The 17,020-nt window shown below is 39.9% G+C and overlaps 1 protein-coding gene across 1 annotated transcript in view; it reads left to right on the top strand.

Annotated features, from left to right (window-relative positions):
* The first annotated feature begins 676 nt into the window (after window positions 1–676).
* CD2AP (CD2 associated protein) overlaps window positions 677–17,020 on the top strand; it is a 56,612-nt gene continuing 40,268 nt past the window's right edge. The window contains exons 1-2 of the mRNA XM_031066712.1: window positions 677–701; window positions 2,413–2,573. Coding sequence (XP_030922572.1) covers window positions 677–701; window positions 2,413–2,573 — 186 coding nt within the window. The remainder of the gene's footprint in view (window positions 702–2,412; window positions 2,574–17,020) is intronic.

Below are 17,020 nucleotides of genomic sequence, written 5' to 3'. Positions count from 1 at the left end.
GGATGTGTAGCTCCTTGCTGATCCTCTGCCATCATATGAAAAAAATCTATGGGATGAAACTATTTTAACATTCCCCATGGTCCCTTCCACTTCCACAGACAAGGCAACAGTATTCATACCTGTTTTCTCTATGTATCCATGAGAGCAAGGGTGGTTTTGGGTATCACTCACAAATACAGGAGGAAATTCAGCGCCTCAGTTTCAAGTGTAAGAAGCTGATGATTGTTTACTGCTGTTTGTCTTTGGAACATAAAGACATATGGATGATGACTGGGAGGTTTTTCAGGTTCTCTATTTGTTGTTGGCCTGACCAAGTAAGTGTTTTGTAGTCTGGAAAGGTGACCAAATGAATGTTCTGTGCATTTCAAACACAGATACAGGAACGTTCTTCCAAGGGAATAAATAAACTTTCAATAGAATTGGTTCATGTTGACACAGTGTGGGTGTGATTATGTACTGCTGCTGTGGAAAAAGGACCAGGTGTTTGGCTGTTCAAGTTGCTGCTGTGAGCATTTGCCATGACTGACACTCTGTTGTGATCCATTTCCCATGTTTAGCTTTGTAAAGCTGTTCTATAGGATATGCTGTCTGCTAGTGTGCTTCAAAACAGTGTATCATGAGAGAAATATGTGACATGGATATTTCTTACATTTTTCTACATTTATAGGTTTCCAGAATGGCTGAGTTGCGTTGGTTGGAAGGTGATGTTTTCATTTGCAGACTCTTAGGTGATGAATGGCTATTGTCTTTACGATTTGTGACTGTCAGAATTTCCTGTGTGTTTGGCAATATTTTGTCAGCCACTCAAGAGACAATTGTGTGCAGAAGCAAGACAGAACTACTCTGCTTGCTGCAGGCAGTAATGGGGGAATATGATGCTTTGAAACAAGCATAAAGAGTACATTTGGCAAAGATAAATATCTACAGTACAGAAAGATGTGCTAGAAGTTCCAGGTGCATATCATAGGCAGATAACTCTGGTGATGACTTCTGTTCATAAGGAAGAAAATGACTGTTTTTCGTTAAAGGAAGAAAGTTTAAAAATTAAGTCTTCAAAAGTCTTCAAATTAACTCTGGCAAAATTAAATCTTCATGTTGATATCTACTGGTTCCTTTGTTAAAGGGTGCATTCAGAAAATAGTTTGCCTGACATATCATTCAAGCATCTCTTGCATTCATGACACCATCATATAGTTTGGTGTTTTACTAAGGGTTTTCTGGCTGCCCATAGGCAGCAGAGGGATAAAGGCTTAATTGCAATCACTGCAGCTGCACTTGTAATTAAAACTGCCCACAGATCAGAATTACACATTGGTTTAATGCAGCCTTAAGTTCAATAACAAGGAAATAATGCTTCTTCCTATTTGATTCCTTCATTTTTTAATTAATTGTTGGGTATTATTATGCACTGATAAAATAGATTAACCTGGGAAAAAAAACTTCCACAACCTTTCAGAATTTCTGTGTTTTAACCTTGTGCTCTTGTGCATTGTGATCTGCAGAGGAGAGGGAGGTTTCATTGAGGACAGTGTTTTAACATTTGGCAGTGCCTGGATATTTGACTGAATTTGAGTGAGAGGGAAGATTATTTGATTGCTGCAGGTTTGTGGAAATTTCAGGCATGAACAGAATTTCTTGATGAACAAATGGGTCTTTACTGCCAAACAAGCCTCAAGCTGCCAGTGAGCAACTCTCATGGATCTTGTGCAACAGATGGACAAGTGTGTGAATACATTGCTGTGCTCCTCTGAGTAAACTTAGTTGTATCAAAAATAAAGCTCACTTGCTTATTCTACTTCACACAAACCAAATGACTCTGAAGGAGGGTCCTTTTTTACATATTTGCAATTTAGGTTGTATGATATTGGCAATCATACACCTTCTGGCTGTATTGAATTTCTTGGATCAAACCTGCAAAACTTCTGCATGCACAGCAATTAGTTTTTTGCAAACATAGTAGCAGGCTCAAGTATGAGGATTAACAAAGCATTGCAAGTATGTACCATACACACAGCATCTGATTCTTGGCCCCAAATGGGCGCTGAGTCAGAAGCACTTGCCCTGTGGGCAGTGATTCATAATTGGTAAATCTTCAGCTGGAACTTGGTGGGGAAAAAAAAACATTGCCAGCAATTCCTTCACCAGTCATCAACAAAAACCTACCCACCACCACAAAAATATGACCTGGTGTCCTCTTCCTAAATTTACTTTATTCTAATAGGTGACTATCCAATTGTTTCTCCCTCTCAAAAATACGTGGGAATGTCACAGTTCACAAATGAGCATTGCTGTGAAGGGAAATGCTTGTTGTTAGCGTTCATTGTTAGGTTTTCCTTTTGAACATGCATGGTTTTCAAGTTGCATTTCCCAGTCTGGGTTGTATTCATTGTGCGTGTTTTTTTTTCTTTTTAGTGGACTACATTGTGGAATATGACTATGATGCAGTGCACGATGATGAGTTAACAATCCGAGTTGGGGAAATCATCAGGAATGTGAAAAAACTAGAGGAAGAAGGATGGCTGGAAGGGGAGTTAAATGGCAGAAGGGGCATGTTCCCTGACAATTTTGTGAAGGTGAGTTTTCTGCATTGCCTTGATTTTACTGTGATGGTGTGGCTGGGTCACTGTTACTGAAATAGCTGGAATACACAGAAGTTGTATTTGTAACAGGATGTTTTTGGTTTTTTTTTTTTTGTAATGGGAAGACATTCAAGGTGCTAACATTTTTTTAATATGCTTTTGAAGATTTTTTAAAATTAACTTCTGCTGTCTGTTCTTACTTTAGCATTTATTTTGGCCTGTATCCTTGCATTATGTGTTCTGTGTCACTCTGACTTCAACCAAGTCGTCTGTAGCCATGGTTACCTGCTTTATTGTGATGAACTGATTAAAAAAACAAGAATATAAAAAACCCCTAAACCTACCCTTGCAGAAGACATCCAGCCGTGAGAGAGTTGGCAAAGTGGGGTCACAGCTCCTCTGTAATGAAAAACTGCATCCTCAGGCTGTGCTGATGTGGATTCTTCAGCCTGGATCGAGCTGCTTTATTTGAAGGGGCAGTTCTGTTTTACCTTGGACTCTGCTGCTGGCACTGCCTTTTTTGTGACTCTACAAACTCCTTGGTGTAACACTTCCATATAGTCCAAGTGAATGTAGGTATTCCTGCCCCTTTTGAAGTGAAATTAATTCCTTGCAAACCAGAATTGTCCATTGTATCTTACTATGATACTTTCATGTTGCAAAAACCCAAGGGGATATTGGTCCAGTGCTATAAACACTTCTTTACACTTACTTTAAATTTGACAATTTTTCTGAAAAATTGAAAAAGTAAAATTATTATTTTCTGATTTACTGTGAGGGGTTTTAAGATTTTCCTTTTAAAACTGATGGGAACAATCCAGTTGTTCTCAGAGAGGGTCTCCTACCACTGGAAAGTTTGTACAAATGCTTTTCACTTGTCTAACATTTTCAAGTTGTTGGTAGTTTAGTTCAAAGTAATTTTTGGGTTTTGAGTCCTGTATAAATAGTAATTTGACCTCAAGTGGTGTTTGATGATCACTGTGCTGATGTTCTTAATTAGCTCTCAAGTGCTGTGTCGGGAGAAAGCATCAGCCTTGGCTCTTTGCTGCTCTGTGTGTCAGCAACTTGTCCTGGGTCAGATGTGACATGTTTCTGTGTTAATTACCATGCTTGTTGTGTCTTTTCTTGCCCTTCTGCAGCTGTGGCTTTTATAAACTTTGTTTAAAATTATTTTCATCCTGACATCTCAGCTGCAGGTATTTTTAACTTTCCAGCTGTTCATATGTCCATGGCATGGTCGGATGTCCTGAATTACAGAGGACAGTCAGTGTTCCAGAAGGTGTAGGGGTTTGGAGAAGCAGAAGGGAAGTTGTGTAGAAGAAAATGATCACTTTTGTTTCATGACAACAGGGGTAACTTGCCTTCTTGGTGCTGGAGCTGAGTGCAGTTATGAGGCTGATCTTGGGAACTTTTCTTCAAGATGATATGTTTGGGCTGGAAGGCTGTTGTGCAGTGGTGAGATCATGGGAAAGCATTAATTGTTAGGAAGCTGACAGTTGGGTGTTTGCTTCATGGTCAATTTAATTACAGTTTCTTTGTAAAAGTTAATTTACAGGTAAGGATAGTTTGAGAGAATATTTCTGGGAAAGCTGTTGCAAAAAAGTGTTTTGGTGGTGCGTTGTTGTTGTTGTTTGTTTGTTGTGCCTCCTCTCAAACCATGCTCATTTGCTGCTGTGGTGGGTTGTTGGATCATGCTGCAGGATCTATGGGATATTTCTGTGACCAGACTGCTGCAAGTACCAAGCTTCAGCAGCTAAACTCAAATGCCCCTTCTTGGCCTGGCGTGCTGTTAACACCTGCAAGGCGTGGGTGGCCTGCTGGAGGGGGTGGAAATGAGCTCAAGCAGGGCTGGACTTTGGCCCTATGGATGAGGAAAGTCCCTGGAGAGATGGATTTATTGGTTTGCTGCTGAGAGCAGCCACCACCATTGGGAGTGGTAAGAACTGTGAGGATGCTGACAAGAAATGAGTATTGCTGACTTCTCATGACCCACATGAAAGGGAAGGAGCACAAAAGTCTGAAAGAGGACAGAAATGTGACCAGAGAGCACAAATTTCTGTGAGCAGTACTAAGGGTTGCACTAAGTTTTACATATTTGGTTGCAAAATTCTCGGGCTCTACTTAAATATTCATCACTTCCTGAAAGGATCATCTTACTCTCCTGTTATGAGTGTAATTTCATGCATTAAATGAGGATCTGGCCTGAATGCATTATGTGGTAAAATTTGTGGCTTATTGGTGACATATATATACACACTGGTTTGTTAAAAATTGAACTGTGGCCAGGATATAGCCTCTCCATGGATGGTTAATTTTAATTTGTGCTGATCTGGAAAATATTAAAATTTGAAGCTGAAAGTGCATGTGTTACCCACCAGATTTGCCTTCCCGTGTAAAATTAAAAACATAATAAATATGACAGATTAAACTGGGTAAAGACAAACATGTTTTCTTTTTCAAATGTTAGATGTTATTAGACAAGATAAATTATTTTTTTTTTAAGAAATAAAAGCCTTTGATTTTCATCAACTGGAAGAGAATTGGGAAGAAGGTTCTAATTCAAGCTAGTTTGTTTCTGCTAATTTTGTTAGTTTATCTCTTCTTCATCCTGTGTGAGGGCAGGAAAAGAGCTTGTTGCCTTGGTGCCAGCTGCAAACTGTCCTTGGCTGCTGGGCAGTGCAAGGCTGCTTCTTGCCTGTTAGAAGGACAAGCGAAATGTGGACAGGAGGATTATTGCTGCATGCTGCCTGAATATGTTGGATGCCCCAGATTCAGACTGTATCCTCACTGCTAAAGCAGATCAGTCCCCTTCTGTTCCCTCCTTATGGGCTCTGCCCATACATAGGATTTACTGCCATTTTATGCCACTTCTCATGCTTTGACAAATGCATCTTTTCTGTCTGAAGTATGACTAAGTGCTGTCAGCTTCATCTTGGGTTGTTAAAGCAGGAAATAGATTTTTGATTGTCTTCCTTTTATTTCTCAAGTCTTCTAAATATGCAAAATAATTTTAAATTGTGATGGTAGGCTTGTTTCACGCAGTTGGGTCTTTGCTGTCAGAAGTGCAGCAGAGGAAGCTGAGACTGTATTTTTAATTGGGTTAATTTGTTGTACAGTGTGGGTGTGCTAAGCACTATGTGACTTTGAAGCACTCCTGTGGAGAAGGGAATTGATGGAAGCTTCTTGTGGATACTGATGTAATGTTGATGCTTGGTACCTTATGACATCATCTGGTAACTTTTTGGTTGGGTTTTTATGGCTTCTACCCAAGCATTTTCCATATTGATGGGGAGATCCTGGAGAATGACCAGAGCTTGGTTATGTCTGGTTCCTGGTGCCAGCTGGGACCAGAATGTTTTCTGTGAGCCCATCATTTGCTTGGGTTAATGAGCAGTCTGAGATGGTCTATCCCAAAAGGTGCAGGTGTTGGTGCTGACTTGTATCATTTTACTTTAAAAGAAAGAGAACTGGTAGTCTCAATTGAAGGGAGCCCTATAAAGCTTCTGAAACCTCCTCAGATACCACTGTGCAGTGCCACTGAGTGGGGTGGGGAGTGGGAGGTGTTGTAAAAGTTGGCTGTGAACTCTGTGTGTGGGATGTCCAAAGCAGTCCTAAAACCAGGAGATGGTGGTAAATGTACAGTTAAATACAAGCAGGTTAAAAAAAAGTGCAAGCAAAAAATTACACTGCCTACTTGTGAAGCTCATTTCCTTGAATTCACTTTTCAGTGCTGCAGCTTCTTAAAGATGTTCTGCCTGTATTGCAGAGCTGGGTTTTGGAGTGCACGCATTTCCAGTGTTATTAACAAAACCTAGTCTGAAATTCCTGGTTAAACTGAGTGCATATCCTCTTTGAGTGGGGTTGAAATAGAGTTCTTGTTTCTGACATTGTTATTGCCATTTATCTGCTTCTTCCTGTATGGGCAATTTAAAATAAACAACTTCATAAATTCCTGAAAGGATTTAGCAATGGAACCTTGCAGACTTTTATTGTTTTCTTTGAGAGCAGCTTTTCCTTTCTAAAATCCATCATGGTGAAAAATGTGCACACATTCGTTTGTTTCCAATGTGATGTAGAGAACTGTAGTAATGCTGCTAGATTAAATGTGTGAGGTTTTTTGAGATATTAATGTGTGTGGAATGTGGAAGACTTTTTGATTTTGGGTTGGGTTTTACCTCTGTTTGCTTTTAGACTTTATATAGACTTTACTTTCAGTTCTCTGAAAGTAAAGATTAAGAGTCCAGGCCTCCTCTCCTTCAGGAAATTCCCCAGACCTCCCTCTTTTCTCTGGCCCAATGAGTCTTAACTCCTTTTTTGCATTTACTTTGACAAGATGGACTAAGATTCGTTTTTGTTGATTTATTTGAGTAATTCTGTTCACTCTCCAGACACCTGTTGTGTTGATAACTGAAAGTGATGATTTCGTATTCATCCTTCTGCTTATTTTCTTAAGGTTTTTGTCTCTACGTAGCTGAGAAGTTTTTTTTAAGAACTGAAGTTCCTTGTTTTATTTCATTTATTGCTATCTTAGTTTTGTAAATAGTTGTATTGTGAGTAATAGGCTTTACATGGTAGTAAAACCAGTTTGATCATAAGCTCACGGCAGTAACTCGGGTGAGGGAGGAGCAGTGCATAGATTAATCAGTAGCTCTCATCGGTTAAGGCAGAGAAGTTTGCCAGCGGGCTCTGGGGACGTTCTGGTGAGTGAGCTGGGCACTGCTCTGAGCGAGTTTGGGCCATGCAGCCCCTCAGCCTTGGAGCTGGTGCAGGAACAGCCTCCTGCCTGCACAGGTGTGAGCAGCTGCTGCTGCTCTAGCACCGAGCCTGGATCCTCTCCAGGTTAACACGTGAACTTTGCTCGCTGTGACATTTTTCTTCCTCCCCCTAAATAAAAAAAATCTGCAACACTGGGCGTGTTCGAGCAAATATGTCCTTGGAAGTGGTAAGCTTGTTTTATTTTCCATATGTTTTTAACATCAAATGTTGTAAACAGACTTTGTGTTTCAGGGTAGTGAATGGAGACAGCATGAATTTAAAAATTATGCTTGCAATTTGATTTTGAGAGTTTATGTAGTATATGGTGTAAATTCTTGGTCTTAGGATTGTTTGTGTAATAAAATTACTTGGGGTTGGTTTAGCTCATGTCCCCTTCTGTAGTATAGGGAGATGCTTGGAGATTGCAGACAACTACTTTGCTTGCAGAAAGAGTTCCTTTCTAAAAGGATGATTTGTTTTTAGTTGATTCTTTATATTCAACTTCCTGGGCTGTGTGTTTGCGGAAACAAAACACAGCCAAAGCCTCTTTTCTTCCCTTTTCATCACCCCTAGATGAACAATTTAGAGTAGCACAGCTGACCTACCTTCTTAAGCCTGTGTTTGCTGCCTCTGTCCTGTATTATCACTGTTGGGATGCTGTTAAACACAAGTGTGCTCTGAGCCAGTGAGAGTTTTCGCTGAAAGCTCCTTCAAGCATAGCATCTTCCTTAATTCCTTTTTAAAAATTGACCTCACCCAGAACTTGAAACAGGACTCATGGAGTTGGGAGGGATCGCAGACAAGACAGACTCTTCTAGATTAGTTCTAATCTGGGCATGATTAAAAAGTGTAGTAACATCAGTTAAAAAAGCAGATGAATAAATAAACTTTTTAAGCAATGGGTATAGGTTAAGCCATATTTAGTTTGAAATAAATAGGATGTATTTAAGGTCTAAAATAAAATACCTGTTTCCAAAATGTTGGCATCTGCTCCTTAAAGTATTCTGTCCAAAATCTTTGCATCCAAGTAGGGCTTGGAGAAAGCAAGATATACAGCAATTTATCAATCCTCTTGGTCAAATTACAATTGCAGTTTATACAGCCTTTTTCTTTGCTTTATTATTGTTTTGAAGAAACTGTCACCACTAGCAATGGGTTGTGCAGGGATGTGACAGAGTGCTCAGAGCAGCACTGCTTCCCAGGCAGAGTAGGCAGACCTGCTGGTAAGAAGGTGATGTTTGCTTCAGAGCTGGCAGTTCTTGTTTCTCAGAAACAAAGATTACATGCAAGATTGAAAGCCATATTAAGTAATTTCAGTTTCAGTGCTGAGTATATGAGAGAAACGCTGGGCTCTTTGTCTTCAGGCAAGGAGTGAAGCTGAGCACTCAGGCTGGTGCTTTAACACCTGTTGCCAGTACTATGATGTCAACCCATTGTTCCTGCTGATTTTTCTTCAGGCTTTTGGGAGAAATAGGGCCACCGGAGGAGAGTGTTATTTCAGGGGGTACCTTGTGGATTTGCCTGAGCAAATCCTGCACCTGCTAATCCTATCCATTGGCACATGCCTGGGATTTGTGAGAATGGTGATAATGATTCCTGTACTTGTAGAGTGAGAGACAAGTCTCTGCTATCCAGCTGTTTTGGCCGGAATAAACAAGAAAACAATTTTTTTCCAACTGGAATGTTGATAATTGGCTTGGGTGAGCCTTGCTTAGGATGTGGAAACTATTGTTTCTAAAAACAACAGTAAAGAAAATTAAATCAGCTGAAAACATTGACAGCTATAACAAGTGGTACAGATATGTCAGCATTTTCACTGTCTTTCAGAGCTCACCATAATTTATTCCTACTCCTGTGATTTTCCGATTGAATCACTGGATTGACTGCCTGGGTTCAGACCAGTTGGGTCCCAACCCTGTGAAGTCCCTTTGTGATGTGACTGTCTCTGTCATGAAGAGGGGAAGTCTGGAGGTGTGTTTGATTTAGCACTGTAGAGCTGCTGTTGCTGACACAGCTCTGCCCACACAGCCATTTGTGGGCACCTGTGTGTCAGGTTGTCTTTTCAGCTGTCACCACATCCACACAGGAATTTCCTTTGTTGGTGTTGGTTGGGGATGTGTGAATTATTTCATATTCCAAGGCAATATAAGTGTCTTGTTTAGTAAGAAAGAGCATGCAAGTGAGTTGACTATTTGAAATATTTATCTTGATGGACTGTTAGATCTGAAGTGTCACAAATGCTTTCCTCAAAAGTGAGCTATTTAACTGCAGGAAATTTGTTGAAATGATGTGCCTCTTTCCTTGTCCAAGATGACGTATGCTTTAAGATGTTGAAAAAATCACCTGAGAAAAAGATTTCACTTTGCATTCACAAACTATTGTTTTATTGTAAGAATAAAAATCTGTGGTGTTGTGAAGTCTTCAGGAACACAGAATAGGGAAAACACTGGTGATTCTTGTAATATTTAGTATCTTTTCAAATATGGAATATTTATATGTTGATACTGTGTCAAGAGCATGAGAGAAATGGAAAAAGCTTCTAAGTTTTGGCTCAGTGGCAGCACTGATATGGAACTTTAGGGAACTTAAGGTGCTGTTCTGAATGACAGCAAGATAAAGTGTAATTAATGTGATTAATGACCTGTGTGAATACTGCTTAATATGCTAATCATTCCCTCTGATTTGAGTTATCCAAGTTTGTTGCTTGTACGTGTGCCTCTTGCTTTCCTAAATGCCACATCAGTTTGTGATGATGCTCTGTGGTAACGGCACACTCCTGGATACTCCAAGGCTGCTCTGATTGAGCATGATGGTTTGTGTGGAAGGAGCAGCAGGTTTATACATGTCCTTATTCATGTAATCACGTGAAGCAGTCTGCTCCTTTGTCCATCCTTATTTAGTTGTTACACTTCGTTCATGTGTAATTTTATAGCTTTCTCTCCAAGCACGGGAGCAAAGCAACCATTCCCTGCCTAGAGGCTGCAAACAGGGTGTGCTTCATCAGGAGGTGTTTGCAACCATCACTGAGTAAACTGCACAAAGTATTTCTCAGGCAGCAGAGACTGAGTGGGCTTGTCCAGGAACATGACTTTTAAGTTTAGACTTTCCCTGTGTACAGAAGTCTAAAATACAGCTATAAATATGCACTCTGGAATTAGTATATGTAATAAGACCAAAGAGGTCAGTTACTGTTTGCTGTAATGTTTGTTACATCCCAAGAGGCTCTGACTGCACATTCCAGCCATGTAATTGTAGTCCTTTGCCATATGTCTCATAAATCAATGTGTGTGTACACCCAACACAATTAATGTTAAATCGGTTGTTTTGCTTTATATGAGGGGGAATGAAGTAATTTAAGTGTGAACTTGAAGCTTAAACCTGCAGAAGGGTAGCTCATCTCTGTCCTGTCATCTCTTAATATTTGCATAAATTGGGGATTTTTTGTTTGGCCGCTCGTCATTTTGGAGGGGGAAGTTAGGTGTTCTCTACTGTAGTGCTTTTAAATGTATGTCTTCTTTGAACACTGGCTTTATTCAATATTATGAGCTGATCTGAAAGCTTATTGTGGTAAATATTTTCTAGGTTTAACAAGCTTTTTTGATGCTCTTCACTTTGCAAAAATATATTTTGGTGTATGTATGTGAAATCATTAGCTCTGGACTTGTTGTAATAAGCTTTTGAATTCTTGGAAACTGATGGTGATAAGCATGTTACATAGATGCTTTCAAAACAGGAGCAGAGAGATGCATTTTCAGTTAAAACTGTTAGTTTATGTATCAATCTCTGGTAATGCCTAATCTTTAAACCTTTTCTAATATCCACTGAGACTCCAGATTTGTATTTTTAGCCCTTATTTGGCAATCTCTTAAGCATTTAACTTTGTGCCCTGGGCAAGACTTGTGGAGGGATGTGGATGTGTCAGTGTTTTAACTTGTGGCCACGAGTGAAATGCTGAAGGTTTTATAGGGAATGCAAAGAGATGGTGCCTTGGAAAAAGGATGCAGAAAAGAAGAAAACTGGGTGCAACAGAGTGGAGTCAGAAAGACAGGATGATGGTGAGAAGGAACTAGGGATGTTCTGAGTTGAACATCAGAGTGAACCTGTAGTGGATCCCACACTGGATCCCACATTTCTCTGGACCAGCAGGAGAGGCAATTAACTGGGAGAAGGGAAAGAAATGTCTTCCAGCCGTCCCGTGTGGGGAAGCAGATAAAACACATGGGCTGTGGGAGCTGGAGCTCTGTCTTGCCTTCTGTCACGTGTGATTCTTGCTTTCATTGATCTGAAGCACTATTTTGTGGCTGGTGGTTGACAGGACATTAACTGTTATTCTATAAAACAATTACAAGAAATATAATTAAATTTTCATATATATGTATTAGCAAATATAATAGAGAAGAAATGCAATCAGCATTTTAAAATGGTTTTATCTGGCTATGAACATGACAACACCATAAAATATTCTTAAGGTATTCTTTTCAGAAGTATTTTAAAATGAACTCTTTTCTTAATTAAATGATTGGGAAACATTGATGTAAAGATCTGTGCATCCTCTAGTTACTGCTGTTAATTTAGGATTCCTTGCTCTGCTGTTGGTAGACCTGGTGAGCTGACTGCTGAGCTGTGCTGCATCTGGGCTTTCAGGTTTTGTTTGAGGTCTCTTTTGTATTTTGCCAATATTAACAAGACTTCATGTCAGATTCTGTTTTGACACTTGCTTGGTGCAAAGTTTATACATATACAAATCTCCATGAAAAATTGAATTATTTGTATATATAAAAACTATATGCATGTATTTTTCTAATCTGTATCAAAATCTGAAACTTTGAGCCTACTTCTACATTACCTCTATAGAATGTTCCTTATGTAGAAAGTTCAGTTTTTTCTCTGGTCTTGACCTTCAAGTACCACAATTATTTGATTACTCAGGTTTTAGTCTGTAAATCTGCAGCAGTTCAGTTAATTTTTTATGCTTCCTGGAGATCCCACTTACTCCACATGTTGCATGTTGTGAGAAAGAAGTGATGGCTTGCCTGATTGATGATTGTTTTCATCCCACACAAGGAGACAGTATGATTAAAAGATCTATATTTATCATAGATTATAACACATGTAAAAATATTGGTAATTTGTTAAGCTGTGTTATGTGATGTGGGTGTGGTTTAATAGGAAGCAACAAGTCAGACTGTGAAGAGACAAAGGCAGAGAGTGATGCTGCTGCCTCTGTTGGTTAAGCATGATGGAGGGTCACCACTTAAACCCAGCAATTCACTGTTAAACATTCCCTACTTCAACCATAAATTAAGCCCCCAAAAATCAACCCATGACACCTGTTACACTCTCCAGGAGGAAGTTGTCTTGCAAAAAAAAAAAGGTTATCAATCTTGTCTATTGTTCAGATGGTAGCTGCTTTCATCTTTAGGTGATTTGTTTTTATTTTCAAGAATAATGTTTAGTTCTCTGGAGGTCAGGGGCAGCCTCTCACCTCTCCCAGCCAAACTCCTCTCCTGGGAGGAGGAACCTGCTCTGATCTCCGGAATGCTCCAGGGAAGGAGCTCAGCAGCTTCTCAGCTATTTTGGTCCATGGATTTTCTTATGTTTCCCTTTAGCTCAGGTAAAGTAATGAGACAGGTAGGAATAGCTGCACATTACTCATCTTTCTTTTGTTGCCTTTATTAAATATTTTGCCTGTGGGCACCAACATTGAGGTTGAGAAATCATGTTTTCTACTCAAGGAAGAGACACAGGCAAAATGAAAGGATGTGGGATATCTAAGGTTTAAGTGACTGGAGCTTTGAAGGCTGCCCTGTGCCTGTCTGTCTGTTGCCGTTACTAAAACTGGAAATGTGGTGCCTAAATAATTAGTTATGTGAAGATTTTTGTGCTCCAGGAACTGAGGTTTCATTGCTCTTGAACAGGTTACAGATGACAATCTCTCCCCTGTAGGCAGCTTACAGATTTTGATATATATTTATGTACAGTCACATTTCTATGTGGTTTTTTTCAGGAATGGGATTTTGCAGGCTGTGAACTTGTATAAACAGAACTATTGCTTGCTTCCAATTCCTCCCTCTCCCCTAAAATGACAAGTTCAAATCTGACTTACTTATTTTCTGCTCAGTAAAATGTGAGTCATGGGCTTAATTTGTCAGTCCATGGGTTCTTCATTGCTGTTCTGATGGAGAAGAAAAGAGATGAGATAATTGTATGTGTAGGCTCAGACATATCTTTGTGTATTCTTTATCTCAGCCCCTTTAGAGATTGAGACCATTATCTGCTGCTTGAGATCTTGCTTTAAAATGTACTCAGCCACTAAGAGTAATGCACATTATTTTTGCACAAAGTGATGTTACGGTGGAATTAATAAAAGAAGTCTGAAGATGATTGTTCCTTGTATAATGGCATATATAGGAGGAGATGGCAGCTGATGCCTTAATATTGATGCTTGAAGAATCTAGCTAAGGATTTAGATTTGCTGGATAATGAACTTCTCTGTGCCCTATAATTCAGGAATAGACTTTGTATTTTTAACTCTTGGCCTTTCAGATGCTCTGACCTGCTTTCTGCATCTCCACTGCCTGCCTGATTTGAGAGCTCTTTGCTTCTGGCGAGGGAAGTGGGGAGGATCCAGCTGTCCCCGCTGGAGCTGTGGTGGGCGGGCAGTGCTGGAGGGGAGGCTGCTCCTGCTCGCCTCGGAAGTAGGTCAGGAGTGCCCGCTTGTTTTAACAGCATCGTGAGGCTGTGCATGCATTTACATGTGTTGCATTTCTGTCTGCATATAAAGAATAGTTCTTGCATCACATATTGCTGCACTTAGAGGATTTTGAGATTTTTATTTGTAAACATACACGTTTCCTTGAGGGATTATTAAACCGTGACAGATGCAATTAAAGCAAAAACCACTTTTTTTTGTTTGGCTAGTTAAATTTATATACTTGTTTTTTGCCTATCAGGCTGCAGTAAGTGTTGTGAAATACATATTTAGTGGAGATTATGAGAACTTCAAACCTTTATTTCTACTGCTATGGTTCACAACAGAGCAAGTGGGTGGTTGCTTCCCAGTGGAGTGTGTTTCACGCCAAGAGGCAGTCTGTATTGACCTTGTACTGCCAAGTCATAAATGCTTAAAATCTGCGCTGCTCATGGAAACACTGACAAGCCTTGAACTGCAATTGGACTGGCAGAATAAAAATATTAAAATTTCCAGCTGCAGTTAATGTCATATTTCCATTTTGGTTTTGCTGGCATTGGCCTCACCTCGGAACAAGATGAAGGGTCCTGGAGCTTTTTGTTGGTATTGTCACAACACAGACTCTCTCTGATAATTTGTGTAAACAAGGCTGACTTAAAACCCACCAAAAACAAAGAAAGAAAACGGCCTTGTGAAACCCATGGACAGGAGTCTTGGGCATGTTCCGGTTGAGTATTGTGGTACCTCAGAGGTAGGACCTGTTGGCAGTGTCATTTTCCAACACTGAAGTTCAAGCAAGCTGTTTGGAAGAGATGTAAGAATTGCAAACTCATATTAATGTTATTAATAGGGCATGAATTAATGTTTGCATCAATAACTGTCAGTTTTGAGAGATCCTTGTGTAGAAATTACTTCCTTTGTGAAAGGAGTCATAAGGATCCAGGATGAAGATGCTGGCAGGAGTGATGGGTGTGTATGTCGGAAGATCCTGATGCGTGCTTTTGAAAATGAATTTCAGAGCACTTCCGTGCTGTTAGAAGACTGATGTGAACTACAGAGTTGTGGTGTAGTGGACCACATGCAGGTGTGGAGACCTGGGACTCCTGAATTTGTTTCAGTTTGGTTTAATTTTAGTATGGCTTATTATGCCCCAAGGAAGGATAATTAATGTTGCAGTTCTTCTCTAACAACGAGAACAAAAAAATATTCTTGCTTTACAAGAATGTTACGAAGGGTATTGGGTTAAATATGAAAAAAACAGTTCCTGGCCCATTTAGTCATTGCTTACTGACACCTTCTATAGTCCTTTGTCAAAACTAGATTTATGCCTGGCTGCTGTGGCAGAACTCTCTTATGTGGTTGTTTCTTCTCTCCTTGCGGCAAACAGCTCCATGTGATGCTCCAGTGCTGTTTTCTGATACACAAATTAAAACGTCACAGTCGACTCTGACTGGTACCTGGCTGGTACCTGGCTGGTACCAGTCCCATACCCACGTCTGCTCCTTGTAAATCTGACAGATTTGCAGTCTCTGCTCCTGTTTTTATCACAGTCAGCTTGAACTTCTCCTTACATCCTCTTTGCTTTGTGTTTCCTGGATTAGGCTGATTTCTCTTAATTGTGTATTGAAGTGTTCCCAGCTTTCCTATCTTGGCTGTGGTAGGAAGGTACAGAGAGTACCTGGTGCTGCCGGCCTCTCCCACTGTCTGATTGTTCTTTTTGATGTCTGCTGAGGAAAGCCTTCATCAGTAAATCTTCAGCCTTTGAATCAGGCAACAAGATTTTCTGTGTGTAATGACTATACACAGAATTATTTTAGATCCTCTTTTTTTTTATGTAATTGCACTGTACTTCCTGCTAAAATTTGCCATTGTCTTGTGTTAGACCCACCATACTTTCTACCTGTCACTACTTCAGGTGGACACTCACGTCTGGCAAGAAAGTTGCTCAAGCATTCCTCTTTTTGGTTTTGGGTCTTTGGTCTTTTGTAGAGGGCACTGCTTTTGTCTGAAATAATTTCCTTTTATTTGTAACCTATCCATTATTTTCCTGCCTTTGATGCTGGACTTAAAAATATATTGTCTGTTTAATTCAAATTACTGATTAAGGTGGTGCTTATCTCACAATATTTTCTAGCATTTGGAAGCGGTGTGTGTGTTGGTTTTTGTTCTTTTTTCATCTAGTAAATAAATTTTTTAAAAAAGTCGTGGTTTGACCAAACTGCCTGTGTGGAGCTTGCCCACTTCCTTTTTGCATCTATGTGCTTTTTACAAAGCAATTGAAGCAGCTGCTTCTGAAGTCTTTTGCGAAGTGCTGACCTTGGGAAGGACCCTCGAGCTGAGTCCTCACTGGAAAGTGTTAAAATTGAGAAACCTGGGGAAGTACTAGTTCCTGGTGCAGCTTGGAGATTTCAGAGCCTGTATAAATTGCATAGCAAAAAGAAAAAAAAAATTAAAATCCAGGGGCAGGCAGAAGCACTCTAGGCAGATTTTCATGTACCAGTATGTTTTTAAGATGAGCAGAATGGCCTTGTCAGCAAGGCAGCTAGAAAGGCATTTTGGAGGTGACAAACTTTTCAGCTGTAGCCAAATTTAATTGCTTATGGTTTTATCAGACTTCTAAGTAATGGGCCAAAAAACAGCTGTAGGCCGGAAGAATGACAAAATCTTTGAAATGTGAAATGTCTACTCAAATGGGAGGTAGGATACTGTGCTATTCAAGAGGAGTTGGTTTTTAGTTTGTTTTGGGGTTTTTTGAACTTGGAAGATGGCATGGATCTCAGCAGAGCTAAGATCTCCAGGGCAGAAGTCACTGTGGAGGAAGGAGAGTAACAGCAGGAACTACTCTCGACTGTTTTCTAAAAAGCCTTTTTTATGTAATGTAGATGAGTGGGGGGAAAAATCCTGCTGTCTGTAGTCTTGCTCTGTTCTTTTGAGAAATTGAAAGATGCTTTGGTCTGTTTAACTTGAGGTTCACAGTACGTTTGAAAGCATCAGT

Source organism: Geospiza fortis, unplaced genomic scaffold, assembly GCF_000277835.1.
Source record: "Geospiza fortis unplaced genomic scaffold, GeoFor_1.0 scaffold98, whole genome shotgun sequence".
NCBI lineage: Eukaryota > Metazoa > Chordata > Aves > Passeriformes > Thraupidae > Geospiza > Geospiza fortis.
The sequence above is the reverse complement of the archived record's forward strand: the minus strand, read 5'-3'. Positions and strand labels throughout refer to the sequence as shown.